Genomic DNA, 17,913 nt, shown 5'->3' with positions numbered 1-17,913 from the left:
AAGCCTCTGTAAACCCCTATGAAACCAACAAGTGTTTCTACACTGGAATAAAACCCAAGGTTTGTTGGTTCAATAGTTTGATAAAACCACACACATTTGTTTCAGAATGTCCATTAAGTAACTAGAACATTGGCTTAAATATGGCCAATATTACAACCTATAGACGTTGGATAACGGCTCCTGTAAGACAAGGCCTCAAAATTAGATATGTTTATAATGTATATTTATGTTTGAGTCAGGGCATATTACCAAACTAATATATATCAATATTCAGGTCAGCACAATGTAATTGCCACACATACATCCTTAGGGGCCCACAAGGGTCTAAGGTTTCCTGGAAGTGAATTTCGGCATTTTGTAACATTTATGGAAAGTTGGTGTTAACACCATTATGTTGGTAGTGCTACTTGAAATACTTGTTCAGGCACCACCTGGTGGTGCTGCAATTCACTGATTAGCAGGCAGACAATGTGGCAACTCCTCTGGTTCACTTTATGTCAATAGGTTTTCCTCATTTGATTAAGTGGACATTTGTTTTGGAATCTGCACCAGTAACGTGCAATATGAGCCATATGTGTCGAAATTGTAAGATGTTAGTTTTTATTATTCCAGAAGTGGATTTCGTTCTTTCAAAATAATTGTTCGCGTATCATATTTAATAGTAAACACTTTTGTGTATTGCATCAGATTCATGTGAAGCTGATTTCCATAGCGCCAGTTTGTCTCTGGGCATAATGAGGCTGCCATGTGGAGGCTGCATGTGTACTTGATGGGTACTTGGAGACATCAGATCACGTGAGTTAATGAAAGACAAATGTGTTTCAGTAAAAAAAAACAACTTTGTCAACACATATCTCAGATCAGAGTATCCGATCTAATTCAAACAACTTGCCGAGGAGCTGGTACCCTCGGAGGTAACACGGGAAGCGGTGACCCGGGACTCTTTAGGGTCACGAACACACATGCGCGCAATGAAACCTTTGTTTGGAGAACAGCAGTAGTCGGTCTTGGCGGCGTGACCCTGTGACCGGACCATCAGCGGGTTGCCCCGCAGAGTGACCACGAGCTGCTTCAGACTCAACCGCAAACATCCTCTGGTGCTCCGCGGGCTGATACTATATCACTCCGTCTCTAGATGGATCCGTTTGCGCAGATATTGCTCACCATGCGCACTTATTTCTCAGCTCCACGAGCTTTGTTCACATCAATGTACTTTGAACTGGACAACCGCAATATTGGTGGAGGGATTGGATTTCAGCTGACAAAAAGTAAATATAAGCGTGAGTCTCGTTATAAATATTACAATTAGGCTGACGTTAATGCAGGGGAACTATCGGCGTGGCGTTTTTAACACAATAAAAATCACTGTTGAGAGAAAAGTTTAATGCGACGTTCAAAACAAAATCTGCACGCAAATAAACCTATACATCCCCCGTTTGTGAGTGCCCTTTGCAGACTGCAGGGTGTTTCGTGTGCGTTTGTTTCAGAAGCTGAAGCTCTGCATAATAAATGACATCCTTTCCATCCTCCCCCTCCAAACCGCTGCCATCATTACCAAGTGAATGGAGGGAGGCAGAAGGCGCTCAGCCTCCACGACTTCGTGCCCGTCAGTCAGTCTAACATCTGCAGTGAAGGAGCGTCGGAAAGCTGCAGTTTTCAGTCAGTGTCACACACACACACACACACGCGCACACACACACACACACACACACACACACACACACACACCGGCGCAGAGCGAGAAGACACAGCGCGTGTGATGGCTGGGTCATTTCTGGAAAGTGCTGATCATTTTCACGCGGAAGATCCTTCGTGCGCGTTTTAGGTTCCTACTGCTTGGATTTTTTTTTTGTGGTTATTTATATTACGTTTTTTTCAATGGTTAAACCGCTGAAAGATACTCATGAATAAGTTAACACTTTATTCATTTACATTTTAAAGCTGATCCAAGAAGAAGAAGAAGAAACATGGAAAGTGTTTTTTATTTTTTGCTAATATTTATGATAGAGGTTATTGCAGTGTGTTATGGCACCGCCAACAATCTACAACTTTATATGTGAGTAACCTTTTGTCTTATATGTTTTATTGTTTATCGGCTGTTTAACTTGTATTTTATTAGAGCACACTCTTGAGCGATGAGGTTTACTTTGCATCATACTGTATTTTTTTACAGCCTCACATTCCCTTTAAAGTTTGAGTTTGCCAAATTCTCGTTCACCTGCACATTTGAAAAACTTGTGACAAGAGACTCAACCAGAGGTGGAAAACTGAGTCTTGTGAAGTTTGAGTTATTTCTTTGCTACAGTTATCCAACAGCAGCTGGGTGCGCTATGTTTTACATGCTGAATGATTCATTTAACTGTCGTGCACTCTCATCATGGTCTTTATTGGCTTCCATGCACCGTATCACTGTAATTAACATGATTATATATCAGCTCCATGTGGATGCTGTGTACTGCATTCCTAACTCTGTCAAAATGAGTTTTAAGCACCTCAAAGTGAAGCGACTGTCTTTTAAACCTCTAAATATTAAGAAGCATGACATATGCGAAAGAAGATTCTCTCTGGTCAATTGCCACTTAGAATAAAAATGTCTGTTATGTGAAGTGATCGTGATTACTATTGTTTATAAGACGAGCAGCTGGATGTTGTCTTAAGATTCCTGCTGATCTCTGTATGCAGAGCCTTCCTGTCTGTCCTGGAGTGTTACCGACGGAGTAAATGTTTCAAAGAGCCTGTCACACTTAGTTTTTTTGACGAGGCTCCTCTGTGCGCTGCAGCAAGTGACGTGAAAGACACCAGTGGCAGGTTTGCCTATTAGTAGACACTCTTTGTGTCAGGGGGACAAAACATCACAGTTAAAAAAGGGTTGTCATGTTTTACCTGTAGGGTGAAAAATGTTAGCTGTCTCCCGTTTCTGCTGACATTCTGCCTCGTACGAGCAAGTGCAAACATGCACGTTCTACCGTATGTCCAGTGAAAACACTATACATGTCTGGTGGGAATTGTCTGGAAAATTGTGGCATGTCTTTGATTTAGTAATTTATTTTGAAATATTGTATCGGTTTACAGACCAGTGGCTCACATCTAAAACGTTTGATCTTGTATGGGTGTGATTTTGTTTCTCTTTACATTTGTAGTATGAGATATGAAATGAAACAGAAAATCTTTGCCACTTTCAATGCCAATGCCACCCTCTAAAAGAGTCCCACGTCAGATGAGTAGTCAGTTTAGGTTGAACTACAGGTAGCATCTTGTGCAGCACAGTATTCTAAAAAAAGATACTGTATTAGGAATTCCCCTTAAGTTTCTACAAATACCAAAACCAGACATCCTAAGCAGCCTTAGCACAGGTAATTCCCTCACAGGCATTGCTAGAAAATGTCTTGTAAGCTTTGTCCATCTATCTTTACTGCAATATTTCTCACAGCATTCAAGAATTCCACCCCTGCCATCTGTACATCTGTGGAAACATTTTTGACAACTTAAGTATTTTCATCACTGCTTTTGTTCCAGGCCCAATGTGTGTGTGGAGAGGGAGGTGACGCTGGTCGCCCAGAGGCAGCCGTGTGTGCAGGCCTTCACACGCATGGTTAAAGTGTGGAAGCAAGGCTGTGTGGGACAGTCATGGTGCATGGGATACGAGAGGAGGTGAGTAATACTCTCCATTTGTTGTCTGTGGTCTCTTCCCTCTTTGTAGTTAAAACCTCTGACTATGTTGTCACAAAAACACTCCCATCTTCACCTGCAGTGGATGTAGTGCTCTGCTGATTAATCTCAGGCTAGAGCAAAGCATTAATTATGTCTTCATGAGTCATGCAACCAGAAGAATTTATCAAAGAGGGCGTCATCCTTTATTTGACTTGACCTCCAAACAGTATCAAACAGGATGAGCTCCTTGACTTCCTCTTTCCTCCGTCTCTCTCGCTCATGTTCTGTTGTCACAGCTTTAAACCCTTCATACAGTTAAGAGCAAGATGCAGCCCCACTTCATCAGGGTTACCAGCGCTTTAACTCTCAGGCGTCTTTGCAGCCAGTGTTCCTGGGAATGAGCGTCGTATATGCTAACATTTTAACCTGTCTCTGTTTCAGGAGTTTTTCACTTTGCTGCTCACGCTCGCTTTCACAGCGTTATTTACCGCGTTACAAAGTCAAAGGCCGCTTTGAAGACAGCTAAAGCCACAATTACTCGCTTTAAACAAAACGTGTTCCCACAATGTGTAATGACCGTGGAGCAATGAGAGGGGTCCCAAAGTACAGGGAAAGGCACCGTGCTCTGAAGTCGACTCCGTCAGTCGCGGGCGCCTAAAAAGTCTGGGAAAATGTTTGCTGAACATCACACTGCATTTCACTTAAAAGTCTGTGAGTCGTTTGATCGGATCACATGTTTGTTTTCCTAATCTCATGGTACATGTTGACTCATCCACTGCTGTTTTACAGAGGAATACGACAATAACTATTTCTTTTTGATTTGTTTTATAACTGCCACTTCAACAGGTTTGAGTAAATGGTTTTAACTTCCTGTTTGTCATGTTAACAGGACAGCGTACTACACCGCATACAGACAAGTGTACCGACAGGATTATCAGACTGTGTACAAGTGTTGCTCTGGATGGTCTCAACTTAATGGAGAAGCAGGCTGTCTGTATCGTAAGTATCAACTATCCAGATTTGACTACCTTTAACCTCTTCAATTAAAAAAAAGTCACATTTCTCAGGTTTTGTGGTTCGGTATGTTTACTAAAAGGCAATATGTCTTTTCCTGACTCAGCAGGAGGAAGGGTGCTTCAAATATCACCTCACCCTTGGCACCAACCTCTGAATGAAAGGCTTTCAGATAAAGGTCAAAAGGGTCAAGAGATGCTTTGCCCATCCAGACTCCTCAGCAGATGTTATCAGTCAGTGCCATGTCCTAACCACTTCTGTTGTTACAACGGTCCCACAAGGGGTAGATGTGGACGGTGGGAAAAGAAGCTCAAGTGTTGAAAGACTTTAAGTGTCGACATTCGCTCTCCAAAGAGGTTTGCGTTGTAGTTTCTTGTTTTACTCTCAGCAAAAAAACAATTACAATTAAGGTGAGGTCATATCTCGGTTGCGCTCCTTTAGTTTTTGACAGATGGTGCGTCTGGCAGACAGTTTTTGCGAGGCTGAATATTTCCTTTAATACATTGGAACGCCAAATGGACCACATTGCCCCTCTTGCTGTGGTCCCATGTTTAAATCTGGGCTCTCCTAATCATACCACTCTTCTCATTCAGGGGTGTGGCATGGCAGTGCAGGTCACAGGATTGCATTATGGATATGAAAACAGACAAGCCACGTCCAGTGTTTACCCCAACCAATCACAGTGAAGGCCCCCAAAACAATACCCATCAACTTATCAGCTGATATGCACAAAAAGAAGAAGAAAAAAATATGAATATGAATATATATGAATCTCCTCTCTGTAAATTCCAATCCACGGGTCCGTGTATGGAAGAGTGGTTCTGTTGGTCACACTGGGGTTGCCAGCAGCTCATCTCCTTGTGGATAAGCTTAGCTTCACACCACTGAGACCAAGAAGCCTGCTTTGATGGGATTTCACAGCCAGTGATCCAGAGCACATAGCCTGCATACCATAGACGGACCCTTGGCAAAGCCTTCCTGTAAACAGTTTGTCCCCTGTCCGGTTGACTGACAAGAAAGTTCCCACTTCCTTACTCTTATTGCTCTACCTGGAACTGACCGGTGGGCTCAGTGGCCAACGCTGACACCAGTAGGACAGGCCCATTACTGTCCAGGAAAGCCCTCAGAGGGGAAGTAGCTGGGATGTGGAGCGAGAGAAGATCTCCTGGATGTACCTGTCATCGGTGTCTTATTATGGCATTTATGTTCTCTTCAAAGGGCTCTTTGTTTCCACAGAAAGGGTTATGGTATTAAATTATCCAGTAGAAAGAAGCATTGCAATGTATGCTCTGCAATAAGTTTGTTTTGTTTTAAAACTCCCATAAAGACATTTCTTACAAATGCATTCCTCAGCACTGTCCAGTGTTTCCCCTCACTTAAGTAGACAGGAGGTTTTGTTTCTGTTTTTCACGTGACAATGGCTGCCCTCTTCGACGTGAGGCGGGGCTTTTATCTCTGTAACCACAGACATGGCAGCACTTTGAGATGAGACAAACTAATCACCCTTTTCTCTGAGCCATTGAACCAGGATAAAAGGAAGCTCGCACCACAATCCTCCCTCTCACACTGCCCACTTTGCTATGCACCATCTGCACTGTACCTCAGTCAGTACAATGCAAGCTGTGGGGCTGTTTTCAACAGCGCCTCCAACATCCAAAAGGAAGAATCTTCTCTGCAAACTGTACAGCTTTAGCAAATCCCCTTAAAATCCCCCAAAGAAGGGAAGATTGGGAAGATGGGAATGCTTTGTGTTTGAGATAGTGATTTAGTGTCTGGCAGTTGTCTCTCCTTCTTGTGTTGTCCCTCCTCTTATTTCTCTGTGTGTGTTCCCTCATAAAATGTTAGTGTAAGGTAATTAGGCCAATGACTTCTGGCTATTGTGAGGTAGTTGAGCAGAATTGAGGCTCTAATCATGTTGTCCACACAGTGGCTTGGAAGTGGCTGCGTGTAGAGTAGTTTGTCCTTCCTATAGGTCACCTGTGATTCTCTTCTGCCTCTATGTCCACCCATTGTACAGATGTTGACATCCTGTCACAGTCGTGCAGTGAAGGGCCTCAGTTGTTGTGCTCTCCAGCAGCCTTTAGAGGTTTATGAGTTTTCCATTCACACAATATCAATGATTTTGAGTTTTTGTATCCAAGTTCTGATGTTTTCCAGCATTATTGCACAAATGGAAATTAAGAAATGCAGCACATTCTTCCCTTAGAGAAGCTGCAACAAGAGACTGGTTGGAGGAATTATTTAAATAAATAGTCCGTTTTCAAAATAGTTGCATATAAATGTTCTATTAGATTTATTATATTAGATCCACATCTATTCAATGTTTTTACAATACATCTAATCACTTCTAGTCTACAAAAAGTCAGCCAGGTTTTTAAACCCAAAGTGCAACCGAGGTGACTTCTGTGTGTTTTGTAAAGACTCCAATTGGCTCGATGACTATCTTGTTCTAGAAGCTGAAGAACTCTTGACTTTGTGATGGCGACTTCCTCCAATTAAACATTTGGAGGACCACTCAATCAGTGAGTTAAACCTTTTCCCTCAGCGAGTAGCCACGGGCTGAGTGAGAATGGACGGGGGTTGGGCGGGAGTCGAAACGAGCAGTTGTGTTGATTGACGGCAACAATAAGCTTTGTGACGGGGGCTGAGGGGCAGGGACAACGTCTCCTCCAGTTTGTCGTCCTTGTTAACTGCTGAATAGGAACTGGCCTCCTTTTGTGGTTGGAGCAGGCAGGCGAAGGTAGCTACAAGTGAAATAGGCCCAGTAGCCAGAGAAGAGGAAACGGTCCTCCGTCTGTCCATGGGTGGTCTCTGTGTTTGTGTGTTTGTGTGAGTGCATATGAAGACCGTATCGTGCATAGCTGATCACAAATAGACCCAGACTCATGCAGAGAAACAGACAGAAATCAGCTTGAGATATAACATTATGCATCGTTGTCCCCAAATTATGTCGCTGTGAGCGAGTTTACTCTTGACATCTTGAGGTCTGTTGGATACGAGCTGGAAGAACTTGTCATGGGAACAGATTGTAGCATTGAACTTATTCTAGAATGAAAATGGCGAGCAAGTATGATCGTCAATGACAAAAAGTAGACACAAGGATCTAAAGCAACCACATGACTTGTTGTCCAGTTACTGATATGAGCCAGTAGCTGATGAACAAGATGCTTGATTTTCAATTTTTTTGTTGTATAATTATTATTTGGTCTGAGTGACATGCATGTCATGTCTAAATGACACATCTATTAGAGCGAGTAAAAGAGCAGAAACAAAGGATGCAAATGTTGACCACGACATGTGTTTTTTACTAAATGTCGATATTCTCATCCACATAGTTGTAAATAAGGATGAACATGTATTTATCTCACAGGAATCTGTGTAATTTCGACATGAATAATGTAGGGAGCAGCAGATATTCTAATAGCAGGCTTGTGCATGCTCAGACATTTTTTTTGTCCAAGCGCTATTGGGCCTGCTTTGTCAAACCGACCTAGTGTGTGGTTCAAATGGTATTTAGAGTCTTTCAAAGAAAACTGTCAGAGATCATCTAACATAGCTAGCCCTGGCTTTCACACAAACCTCTTTGAAATGACACATTCCTCTGCATAGCAAAACATGATTTGTTGCCTCAAAATACAGTGCTTGGCTCCACGCGTACCAATTGTGGCACCAAACGGAGTCCTGAACGCAGTCCTTTGTGTCTGTGAATGGCCCCAAATATGATCTCTCTCTGGGTCGCACAGGGGTTAAACAGATCGACGGAGCCTAAACAAACACCGGGCTGCCTCTGTGCTGATGTGGTCGTCCCCTTCACAAGCTGTAAGGGTGACACCTGCTCGTTGGGTTTTCAGATTCTCCGCACAAGTCGCTGACCCCGGCTCCTTTTGTGTCTGTTTTTGGTGGGAGCTGCTAATCCTCTCGAAGAAGGTGTCTTTTGTAATAGACTGGAGGCATTCACAGTGACAGATGAGAGTGAGCTTTATGCCACGCTGCATGCCACATTAAGAAATTATATCAGGGAAGATTAGGCAGCGTAAGGAGCTCAGGATGGGGGCGGCCCAAAAATGCCCTGGTTAACTGCCAACAATCCTGTGTGTCTCACATCTCAGAAGGGGGAATGTACATTTAGCCATGCTACCCTGAAGTGACTCTGAGAGACATCTGACCTTATACTTTGTAGCCGGTAATTAAGATTTTTTACCACAATTTAGAAATGTCTCAATAATTTGATCCCTCACAGCTGGTGGTAACATAATTGTGCTGAAGAATTTAGATCTTTGTGCAATTAAACCAGACCACTGGGTTATGTTTTTTTTTGTGTGCTCGTCTGTCATCTGCAGCTTTCACCACACCATTATTCCCTCACATTAGATAATCACAGAAGTGGGGGTATTTATGCATGTTGAACTAATACAGGGAATCATCGCTTCTGTAGCCACACAGTCTTGAGGTACTGGAAGTCATCATGGACAGATTAGCAGCGGTCAGATGGTCTTCCTGTTGGAGTAGGATTTCAGTGGCTTCACAAATAGGGCGAGACTTTGGTTTAATAGGTTTTTTAGAACAAGAACATAAAAGTTTCTGACAAGGTTCATCTGTTTGGGGAACCGCAAATGTTTGCTGTTGTGTTTTTTAGAGACGACAAGTGAGAGATAGCCTTGATGTCTGCTTTAGGTTGCGTGCGTCGACTCCCTGGATGGTCCAACTGTTGAACAGGTGTCTGAGGATAAATCCAGATGACAGGAGGATGTTTAGTCTGAGTGCCGGTCTCCAAGGAGTCCTGTGCTCCTACTGGAGTAAATGACTGGCTTATCTGTGATTATTATGTCCCTCTTCATGTCCCTCTACTTTTGGCTAGAAATATTATCATATTCCCCGCTGCTTTACATGAAGCTAGACTGTAGATGTTCTTTAATGTTTTTATTCTCACAGCCCAAAGCGTCTTTGTTTCTCAGATGATCAGTTGTACCTTTGATTGTACTTCAGTTTAAAGTATTTGGAGTGGATAGTTGTCTATAATTAGGGCTGCAGCTAATGTTTTCTTTTCATTTTTAGTCCATAAAATGTCTGAAATTGCTTAAAAATGTCCACAACAATTTTCTAGACCTCAAGATGTATTCATTTTTATTTGTTTTGACTCAAGACTCTGGAATAGAGAATAGCAGCAAATCTTGTAACATATGTTAAGCAGCAACATAATGACATAAATACAGAAAATTATTAAATGAGCTTAATTGAAAACATGACATTTGCTGCCCTATCCACACAGACACAACAAAGGGTTCAAGTGATACTGAAGGCAAGAGAAAGGACAAAGGATTATTTGAAATTCACACCAGCCGTGTTTTCATTGACATGTTTCTATGCTCATTTGGAAGTATTAAATCAGAAAAGCTGTATGGACACGGGAAGAAAAAGCAGAGCAAACATTTAACTCGCATTACTGATCAGCTGTTTCCACTGTATGCGTGAAGGCTTGTCTTCATCTCCAGGCCAAAAGTAGTCCTAACAATTAACACGTTTCAAATTGAAACAAAATCCATAAGGTCTCTCTCTATTTGTCTCTTATAGATGAGTTGGATAGCTAAGCCGCCTTGTTAGTTTTGTGGTTTGCACCCTTTATTTATTGTTTACTTAAAAAACTAATGTCGTGCTCACCCTTGGACCAAACTCGACGGTAGCCTAGTTTAACTGCCAGTTTCCAAAGCCATTTGATGGAAACGCTCCTAATTCGGATTTCTTATTTGCCACATTTCAAAATTAGTGTGGCAATTGAATGGAAACCCGACTAATTTCTGTGTGAGTTGTCCTGAGCACGCCGATTATCACTGTGACCATATGTGGTTGAATGACATCAGAACTGGCAGCGCCTGGTGCGCCTCTTGTTGCATTAGATGTGCAGAAGAATGCATATCTTACTGAAGACGCAGCGTTAAACTAGCATTCAGAGGCTTTCTTCACACTTTGGGAACGGTCGGCATTTAAATTTCTCTTGTTATTAGCTGGACTGTGTTATTCCATCCCAGTGTCCTCATGTTGCTCGTAAGGAAAAGCAATGATAGACATCAATCCTCTGGATCTGTCATCACTAAACACTGTACTCTGCTCAGGAGAGTGCAAACCACAGGCCTGGCTTAAACAGCTGTGTCTTACTTCGGAATATTAGGCCCACATCAAATACGCACACAGGCAGGGAGACTTCAGCACACACACATTTTTAGGTGAAGGACTGTCATGATAAATGTGAGTGTTGTGTTGGCACAGGGAATGTAATGGTACACCTTTGAGGTGGATTCACATGTTTCAAGCTCCCTAGTTTATATGTTCTGGATTCTTTGAATTTCCCGACTTCACGAGCATGGACAGTTTGACTTAAAAGATTTATGGACACAGAACTGCAGGCTTCAAGGGATGGATGAGCCACGCTCACCCTGTGGCTCTCTGATTTTATCCCGTGATTTACCCCCTGTTTGCAACAATGATCAAAGTTCAGTTTGTCGATCAAGGTGCCGTAAAGAGGCCCCTTTCCCTTTTTTGAAAAGTTATGTAAGCTGTTGCTGCCACTCATGTTGAACAATCTGATTCTGTAAAAAGTTTAGAAATGTCTTTCACTTGGCCAAAAGCCTGCGCCTCGGCTCAAAGAGAGCCAAGTGGTGGATTCCTTTTACATTGGTTAGTGTGAATGGAGGAAAATCAAGGTTCCTCTTTAGTCAGGAGTGAGCAGGCCGATGATAAGGCTTTGATAGAAAGAGGTCATCGTTTGAAACTGAAGCTGTTGACGTCTCATGAAAACAGCCAGGTGTCTGCTTCACTTACGAGTTTTCTTTTTTTTTTATGTCCTTCTCTTTTTCTATCATCCTGCCTGTCCTCATCCACACGTGCAGCTGTGTGTAGCTACGGTGTGTGCTTCAATGGGGGCCAGTGTCGGGTTGGATCCACTCAGCTTTGTGACTGTCCTGCAGGGTTCAACGGACCCAGCTGTCAGTATGGTGAGTAGAAACATCCTGACTTTCATATTTAAAATCTCTTTTCTTCTCCTCTTTTCATTTGTTTAAGCCCCATGTTATCACCCCCTCCTCTTTTTTTATTTCTTCTTTTAATTTTTTCATGAAGAGAATCATGTAGAAACTGTCACATACGGCACAATTATATGACGCTATTATATTTTACACGTGTGCATTTTCCATTACCGTCAGTGATGCAATAAATAGTTACAGTAAAAGCCGGCATTATAAAAAACTAAAAATTCACACATACATTGAAGCAGATTTAGAGCTTGTCATGTAAATAAAAACACCTGTTTGGGCTCTTTGCTGGATCCTACAATTCTAATTGATTTCAGTCCGCTCTCCAAGTCTCACCATTAAACTCTGTTTGACTGATCGCGAATGAGAATCTCCTCACACCAGCAGTTGGCTTCTTTACTAACAGCCCAAGTATTTTATCAGCATCGCTATTGTTGAATTTGAGCTGTTGAAGTAAAACAGCGGAGGACTCTGTTGTTTTTTTGATAACACTGCACGGCAGGAAATTCCTCTCGTGTCACCATTTCTTTCCAGAATCATCCATCTGTCCATGTAATTAGGCCCTCCTAGACACTGTTACATAGGTCAAGTTCAAACTGCTGTGACACCTAAAAATGATGGTCTCCTTATGTTTTGATGGTCTGTCCTAACTTAACAGTCTCTGTCCATCATCCAGCAGCTCCAAGTTCATCTCTAACTTAGCAACTTTTGGTGCAACAGCTATAACTTCACAACATCTTTAGACTTTTACCTCTTGATGAAGGACTTATGATCAAGCTTTGGGACTTGCAGGACTGACACCAGTTTGATATGATCAGTGCTTTTTGTGATCGCCAAGCTGACCTGGCTTACTTCTGATTACTTCATGCTTGAAAAAAAACAAAAGGTAATTAAAAGGCCAGTGGATCCGTGAACACACCTAAATGGGTATCGCTTAACACCATTGGTTGCTATTTCAGATGTGAAGGCCCAGTGGAGGTCTTTGAGAGTGAAGCTATCTGCTGATCAATGTTCATGAAGTTCAACCCTCACGCCAAACTCCTGACACATTTAGTAAGCCGTAAAATTCTGAGATCTTTTGTCTAAAGGTAGATACACACAACCCGATTCCTCTATTATGGTAATAATGAGCCTTTCAAACTCCTCCAACCATCAGCAGTAAATGAAAGATGTTCTACTGAAAGACATACCTGTGCATGTGTCTGTTAACTGATCCATGACAGATACAAGAGGAAATGTCAAAGCTGTTGGTTTGCATGATCAGTCTATCGGGAAACTGTCAAAATAATGTCAAAAAAATTCTCCTTGGAGATTAATGAAGTACTTTTCATTCATAATAGGACCAAGAAAAAAATGTATTGGTGTAGATACTGTTCCTAATATATGATGAGATACAAAAAATGACTTCTTGTGTCTGACTTCAAAATCATAACAAACATTTAACCAAACATACATTTATTAGAAAAGAAAATCATTCGCGACATTAAATCTAATCAAATGAAAACTCCTCTCTCCTCTGCACTTTTGGCAACACAACACATACAGTGCTGTCAAACCTCATAATATAGTTTTACCACATGCCACATTTTTTAAGCTTTTAATTATTTTCTCATTTTTAAATAATCAAATAAAACATATGTAATAGATGAGATCTGTGGTGTTTCGGCACCGGAGGGAGGTCCACATGGAGATCCGCCAGCATTGTTCTGTATTGTGAACAATAGCTGTCATTAATGGGCACCTATAGGGGCCCTTGCTGGTGGAGTGCTATGCAGCAGACCCCCACGCTTTGACCCTCCCTCTATTGGATACTATCTGGCAGTTATATTTCCTTGTGAGTGGCATAGGATGGGCTGCTGGATGAAGGACGTGGGGCTGTCACTGACGTAACACTTGGGGTTATGGGTGTCAGACGCAGGCAGAATTTCGCTCTCAGCTGTCTCTTTTCTGAGGTCCTGCATGTGCCACATACATGCCCACAGGACTTATGCCACTTTAGGAAAAAGGAGGAAAAAGAGCCTCAACATCACTTCTGATAAATCACTCTCTTAACTGAGTGACGGCTCTGAGATATACAGTTCAACCATAATGAAAAAACACTCTGTGGCGGTCAGGCAAATACCATTTTGTTTTAACTATCACATTCTGAGCCCCAGATAAATAACCTTGCTGTGTAGACAAGAGCACGCTGCTCACACAAGCTGCTGCTATAATTAAGTTACTGCTGCGGTCCACATGCGGCACACAACTGTCAGTCAAAGCTTGTTCTCTCGTCGTGTTTACGTAAAAGCTGGAGCCTCAGTGGAGGATGTTGCTGAGGATGAATGCGTGGAACCACAAAGATTCACTCATCATTTTAATTACTTTAGACAACGTTGGCATTCCTCTGCAGTCGCATGTGATGATTGTTCCCTGAAGAGCTTTTGATGTGGTTCCTTCGTATTTGTTTACAGCAAATGGTGTGTTCATGTTGTTCAAAGGGGCCAATTACTGCCCTGCGCCCAATAGTTGTCTGGAGCTGTCATCTGTTTTGCTTTTTAGTCGCATTGTGTCTCAGTGATGTGTGAGACAATAAATACTGTCCAATTTGTTTGAATTGGTCACCTACCTCAGCCTTATACTTCTCCGACCATACTATTATACTCCGGAATAGATCATTTCAAGGTTGTATAATTTCACACGATTGACTCCTAAAGATGCGCATCGTACTTACGGCATCAGTTTGATCTTGATGACAGGGTGCGGGTTGTAACGTTTGATGGCATTAAGATAAGATGGAACTTTATTTACCTTGAGGGAAATTGCTGTGCAGCAGTTGTAGTACAAAGTATGAAGGAGTACAAGTATATAGAGTGCAAGTAAAAAAAATTAAAAACCGACACAGACTAATTCCCACATCTACACAACATTTTCCTCTGCGCTCGTCTCACTTGTTGAAGTCGATGGTTAGAAAACGGGGACGTCCTCTTCTTCTGTGCACCAATTAGTCCTTAGCACTTGGCCACTGTCAATCAAAACTGAACTGGTGGGATATGTATTTTCAAACTTTTGGTTTGATTGTTGCTTATTTTGCAAATAATAATTCATAATGTTTAATAACCAATGAACCTATACGACAGAACAAGGGTTGCCAGGTTTGCTGTCGTGTGTGTGTATTAAGTTTTGATCTCCGTCTTTGCTCTGAAGTCCTTTTTAATGCTCTTTGTCTTGTCTGTGTCCAGTGGGGTTTTGTCACTCGCTGCCTGATGTACTCAGTATCCTGCCTGTCATCAGTAGACAAGTGGTATCCTCTGGGATCAAGAGCTTCCAGGGCTTTTAGACCACTGGCAGGGCAGATGTCTTCATACCAGCTGACATCTGGGCTCAAGTCACAGACAGACGGACAGAAAAGCAGACACTTTTTGTAACGTGAAACTTTATAAGTGTCTTAGTCTAAATATCTTGAGATTTTTTTCCAGTACCTCTTGTGTCCTGTCCTAAGGTGAAAGGTAACATTGAATTTATCTTGCATACATAAAACTGAGGGATTGCGTAATAACTTGCAAAGAGTTATTTGAAACAAATATAAGGGGGAGGATAGGGAGTCGTGATATCAAAGTAAAATCCTTGATAGGAGAGGGAAACATTTTTCCTAATGGCTGTAACCCAATATGATAAATATTTGTTCCGTTCCCATAGGTTTAATATGTTTATTTGACTTTTGTGTGTTCGCCCAAACTGTGAAAAGTTTTGCTGAAAGAGCTCTTTCTCTGTCACAGTAATTGCGACTCATTTATTTGCTCTTTGAGAATGATTTCTGAACTGTAAGCTCATATCTTGGCCCGGTTTGGGGTCATTGTAATGCCAGGAGGACCAGCTTGTTCGAGACATCACTCAAGATGCTGATGGCTATCGTCATAATCTTTTTTCTGCAATGTTTGCTTCAAAGAATGCTCCCAGGCTCAGCCACAGCAACGTCGGCTTTGAAGCTTTTATCAGTGCAAATGTTAGTGTATCATACCAGTATGTGTGTATGTATGCCACTTGCATTCATTCACCAAGATTAAGGTTCAATAAAGCGTCTTATTTGATTTTGTATTCTGCCATTCTGAACAGTTTACATCTGGCAAACCAAACACTAATTGTATTTTTATTGGCAATTGGATATTACATTCGAAAGGTTAAACTGTTACTGCAATTTGGATAAAACAAAATAATATATTGTTTATTAGAAACCTCAGATATGCAACTAAGAAGGAACTTTTTAGATTTGTATCTTTCCTTTTTCTTTTTGAAATGACTAATTAAAGTAATTAAACAATGCCAACAAAGCAGATCCTGTTAATATTAGTTTGTGGCATCACTGTGCATGTCCTTATCGCCTTGAAGAGCCATAGTTAAGGGCAGACACAGAAGTTGCTCCTCGAATCTTACCAGTAACAGTTTCTTTTCTTTTTATAATCCAGGGGAATTATACACAAATTGGGATTACCACCCAACTAGTGACTATGTCTTCAGAGTTTTTGACTTGGGCTTATAATCGGCCGACTGAAGCTCTTGATAATGAGGTCAGTTTTTTCTGTGGAGCTTTCTGGTGCGTGATGTGAGTCCTCCACAGTCTGCTGCCGAGGTGCTGAGAAACGGCACCGAGCGAACACACTGAAGTCTAACTCTGAACAAACACCTTGTGAAAGACTCAGAGATGATGACATGTCTGGGATGGTTTCTCATGTATTTTCTTAATTAACCCCTTAGTTAAGATGATTATCGCATGAGACATAATTAAACAATGACAGTGGTGGAACTTTAAATACATCTGTGAGTAAAATACTGTACTTAAATACAATTTTAAGGTGTCTCCTCGTTTAGCATTACGAGTTCATGCCACTTCTACTCTTTTTAATTTCAGTGCAAATGTGAAACTTTTTACTTTAATTTATTTGACAACCTGTTATTTGTTTGAGAAAAAAATTGGGAAAACATTTGAAACATTCCTGAAAAATAAATGTATATTCAATACCCCCAGAAAAAACAAGTTATTTGTACCGTGGCCAATTCTGCTTACATGTTAAAGTTTCAATAATAATACAATGATATTGCATATTGTATATTTAATATGCATACATTATTTTTTCTAAATCATCTACAAATAACAATTTGAAGTATGAAACCAAACTTATAAAATGTCATATTGTTTTCTATGTTGTAGGCGCTTTTTAGTGTTGTGGGTATTGTGCTGCTCTCTTGGAGCTGCATTGTGAAGCTGCACACTTGTTAGCATGCCGGCAAGGTCAGGACAGCCACACTGGAGCTATTGTGAGAATTCATTGGCTTGTTAAAGGACACTTGTCGAGTTGCACAAAACCTTTTCAAGTGCACTGACTTGAACCAGGGCCGTGTGGTCAAGGACTCACTTTAAGAGAGACCGATAGCTGAGTTTAAAAGGTGACTGGTCGTCACACAAGGCCACTCACATCTGACTTTCCGCTCCTTGAATGTCAGTCTTTGTTGAGTTGAACCGCTTTCCTGAATGTCTGGAACGTATGTTCTTCAGTTTTTCTGTAGACTGGGATGAGTTTGCGTGTGCAGCTCCATTCAGCAAGCCTGATTGCAGATGTTGCTCTTTACAGAGCCTCCTCCAATAGCAGTCCTACTTTGCAACTACCGAAAGTTCAATAGTGGTCTTTCCTCAGACTGTCCGGTGGCTTGTTGTAACCTGCCTCTTGACACTGCAAAGTAAATTCCCTTCCAGCAGGCCACGGGGGGAGTTCTCTAACTGTTCAGTGTTTGTTGAATTCTGGTAAATGTGCGTGCGTGCCAGGTTTATTTCTTCTTAGTCATGGTAATCACTGAAGCACATCAAGGCCAAATGTGACCAAAAATGTGTGTGGTTCATGCCTCCCAGAAGTTCAATCCAAGTTAACACATTAGTGGCATGTGATCAGAAGTATTACTAAACGTTGCTACATTCTCACTGACTATGATTTTATACTTGAATGCAACATCCAATATTATAGTCTTTGCTCTTTTTTCTTCTTCTTCTAATTACCAGTGACTATAGTATTACTTTCACTGTGCGCTTAGTTAAGCAGCTCTTACGTGACAGAGAAGACTTTTGCTATCTCCTCCTTCTTGGGAGCAGAGAGATCAAAGGTCAAGCCAGCATGTGGACCGAGCATGTGCCATTTTAGAGCTGCCTCGAACGCCCATGGCTGCACTCGCTGGTAATGAACAGCAGGAAGGC

General features: G+C 41.6%; 1 protein-coding gene across 2 annotated transcripts in view; it reads left to right on the top strand.

The window, feature by feature from the left end:
- The first annotated feature begins 1,576 nt into the window (after positions 1 to 1,576).
- Positions 1,577 to 17,913, top strand: part of megf6b (multiple EGF-like-domains 6b) — a 54,252-nt gene continuing 37,915 nt past the window's right edge. Inside the window, exons 1-4 of one of the 2 annotated variants that reach the window (XM_068593679.1) lie at positions 1,577 to 1,659; positions 3,517 to 3,651; positions 4,541 to 4,650; positions 11,550 to 11,654. In XM_068593679.1, the coding sequence (XP_068449780.1) occupies positions 3,590 to 3,651; positions 4,541 to 4,650; positions 11,550 to 11,654 (277 nt within the window). In that variant the 5' untranslated portion in view covers positions 1,577 to 1,659; positions 3,517 to 3,589. Of the gene's footprint in view, positions 1,660 to 1,967; positions 2,057 to 3,516; positions 3,652 to 4,540; positions 4,651 to 11,549; positions 11,655 to 17,913 lie in introns of those variants that run through there. The other variant, XM_068593678.1, reaches the window with a different exon arrangement.

This window comes from Clinocottus analis, unplaced genomic scaffold, assembly GCF_023055335.1.
Source record: "Clinocottus analis isolate CAN_PGR_092001 unplaced genomic scaffold, fCliAna1.0.p SCAF_3, whole genome shotgun sequence".
Classification (NCBI taxonomy): Eukaryota; Metazoa; Chordata; class Actinopteri; order Perciformes; family Cottidae; genus Clinocottus; species Clinocottus analis.
This window is presented reverse-complemented; position numbering and strand designations above follow the sequence as displayed.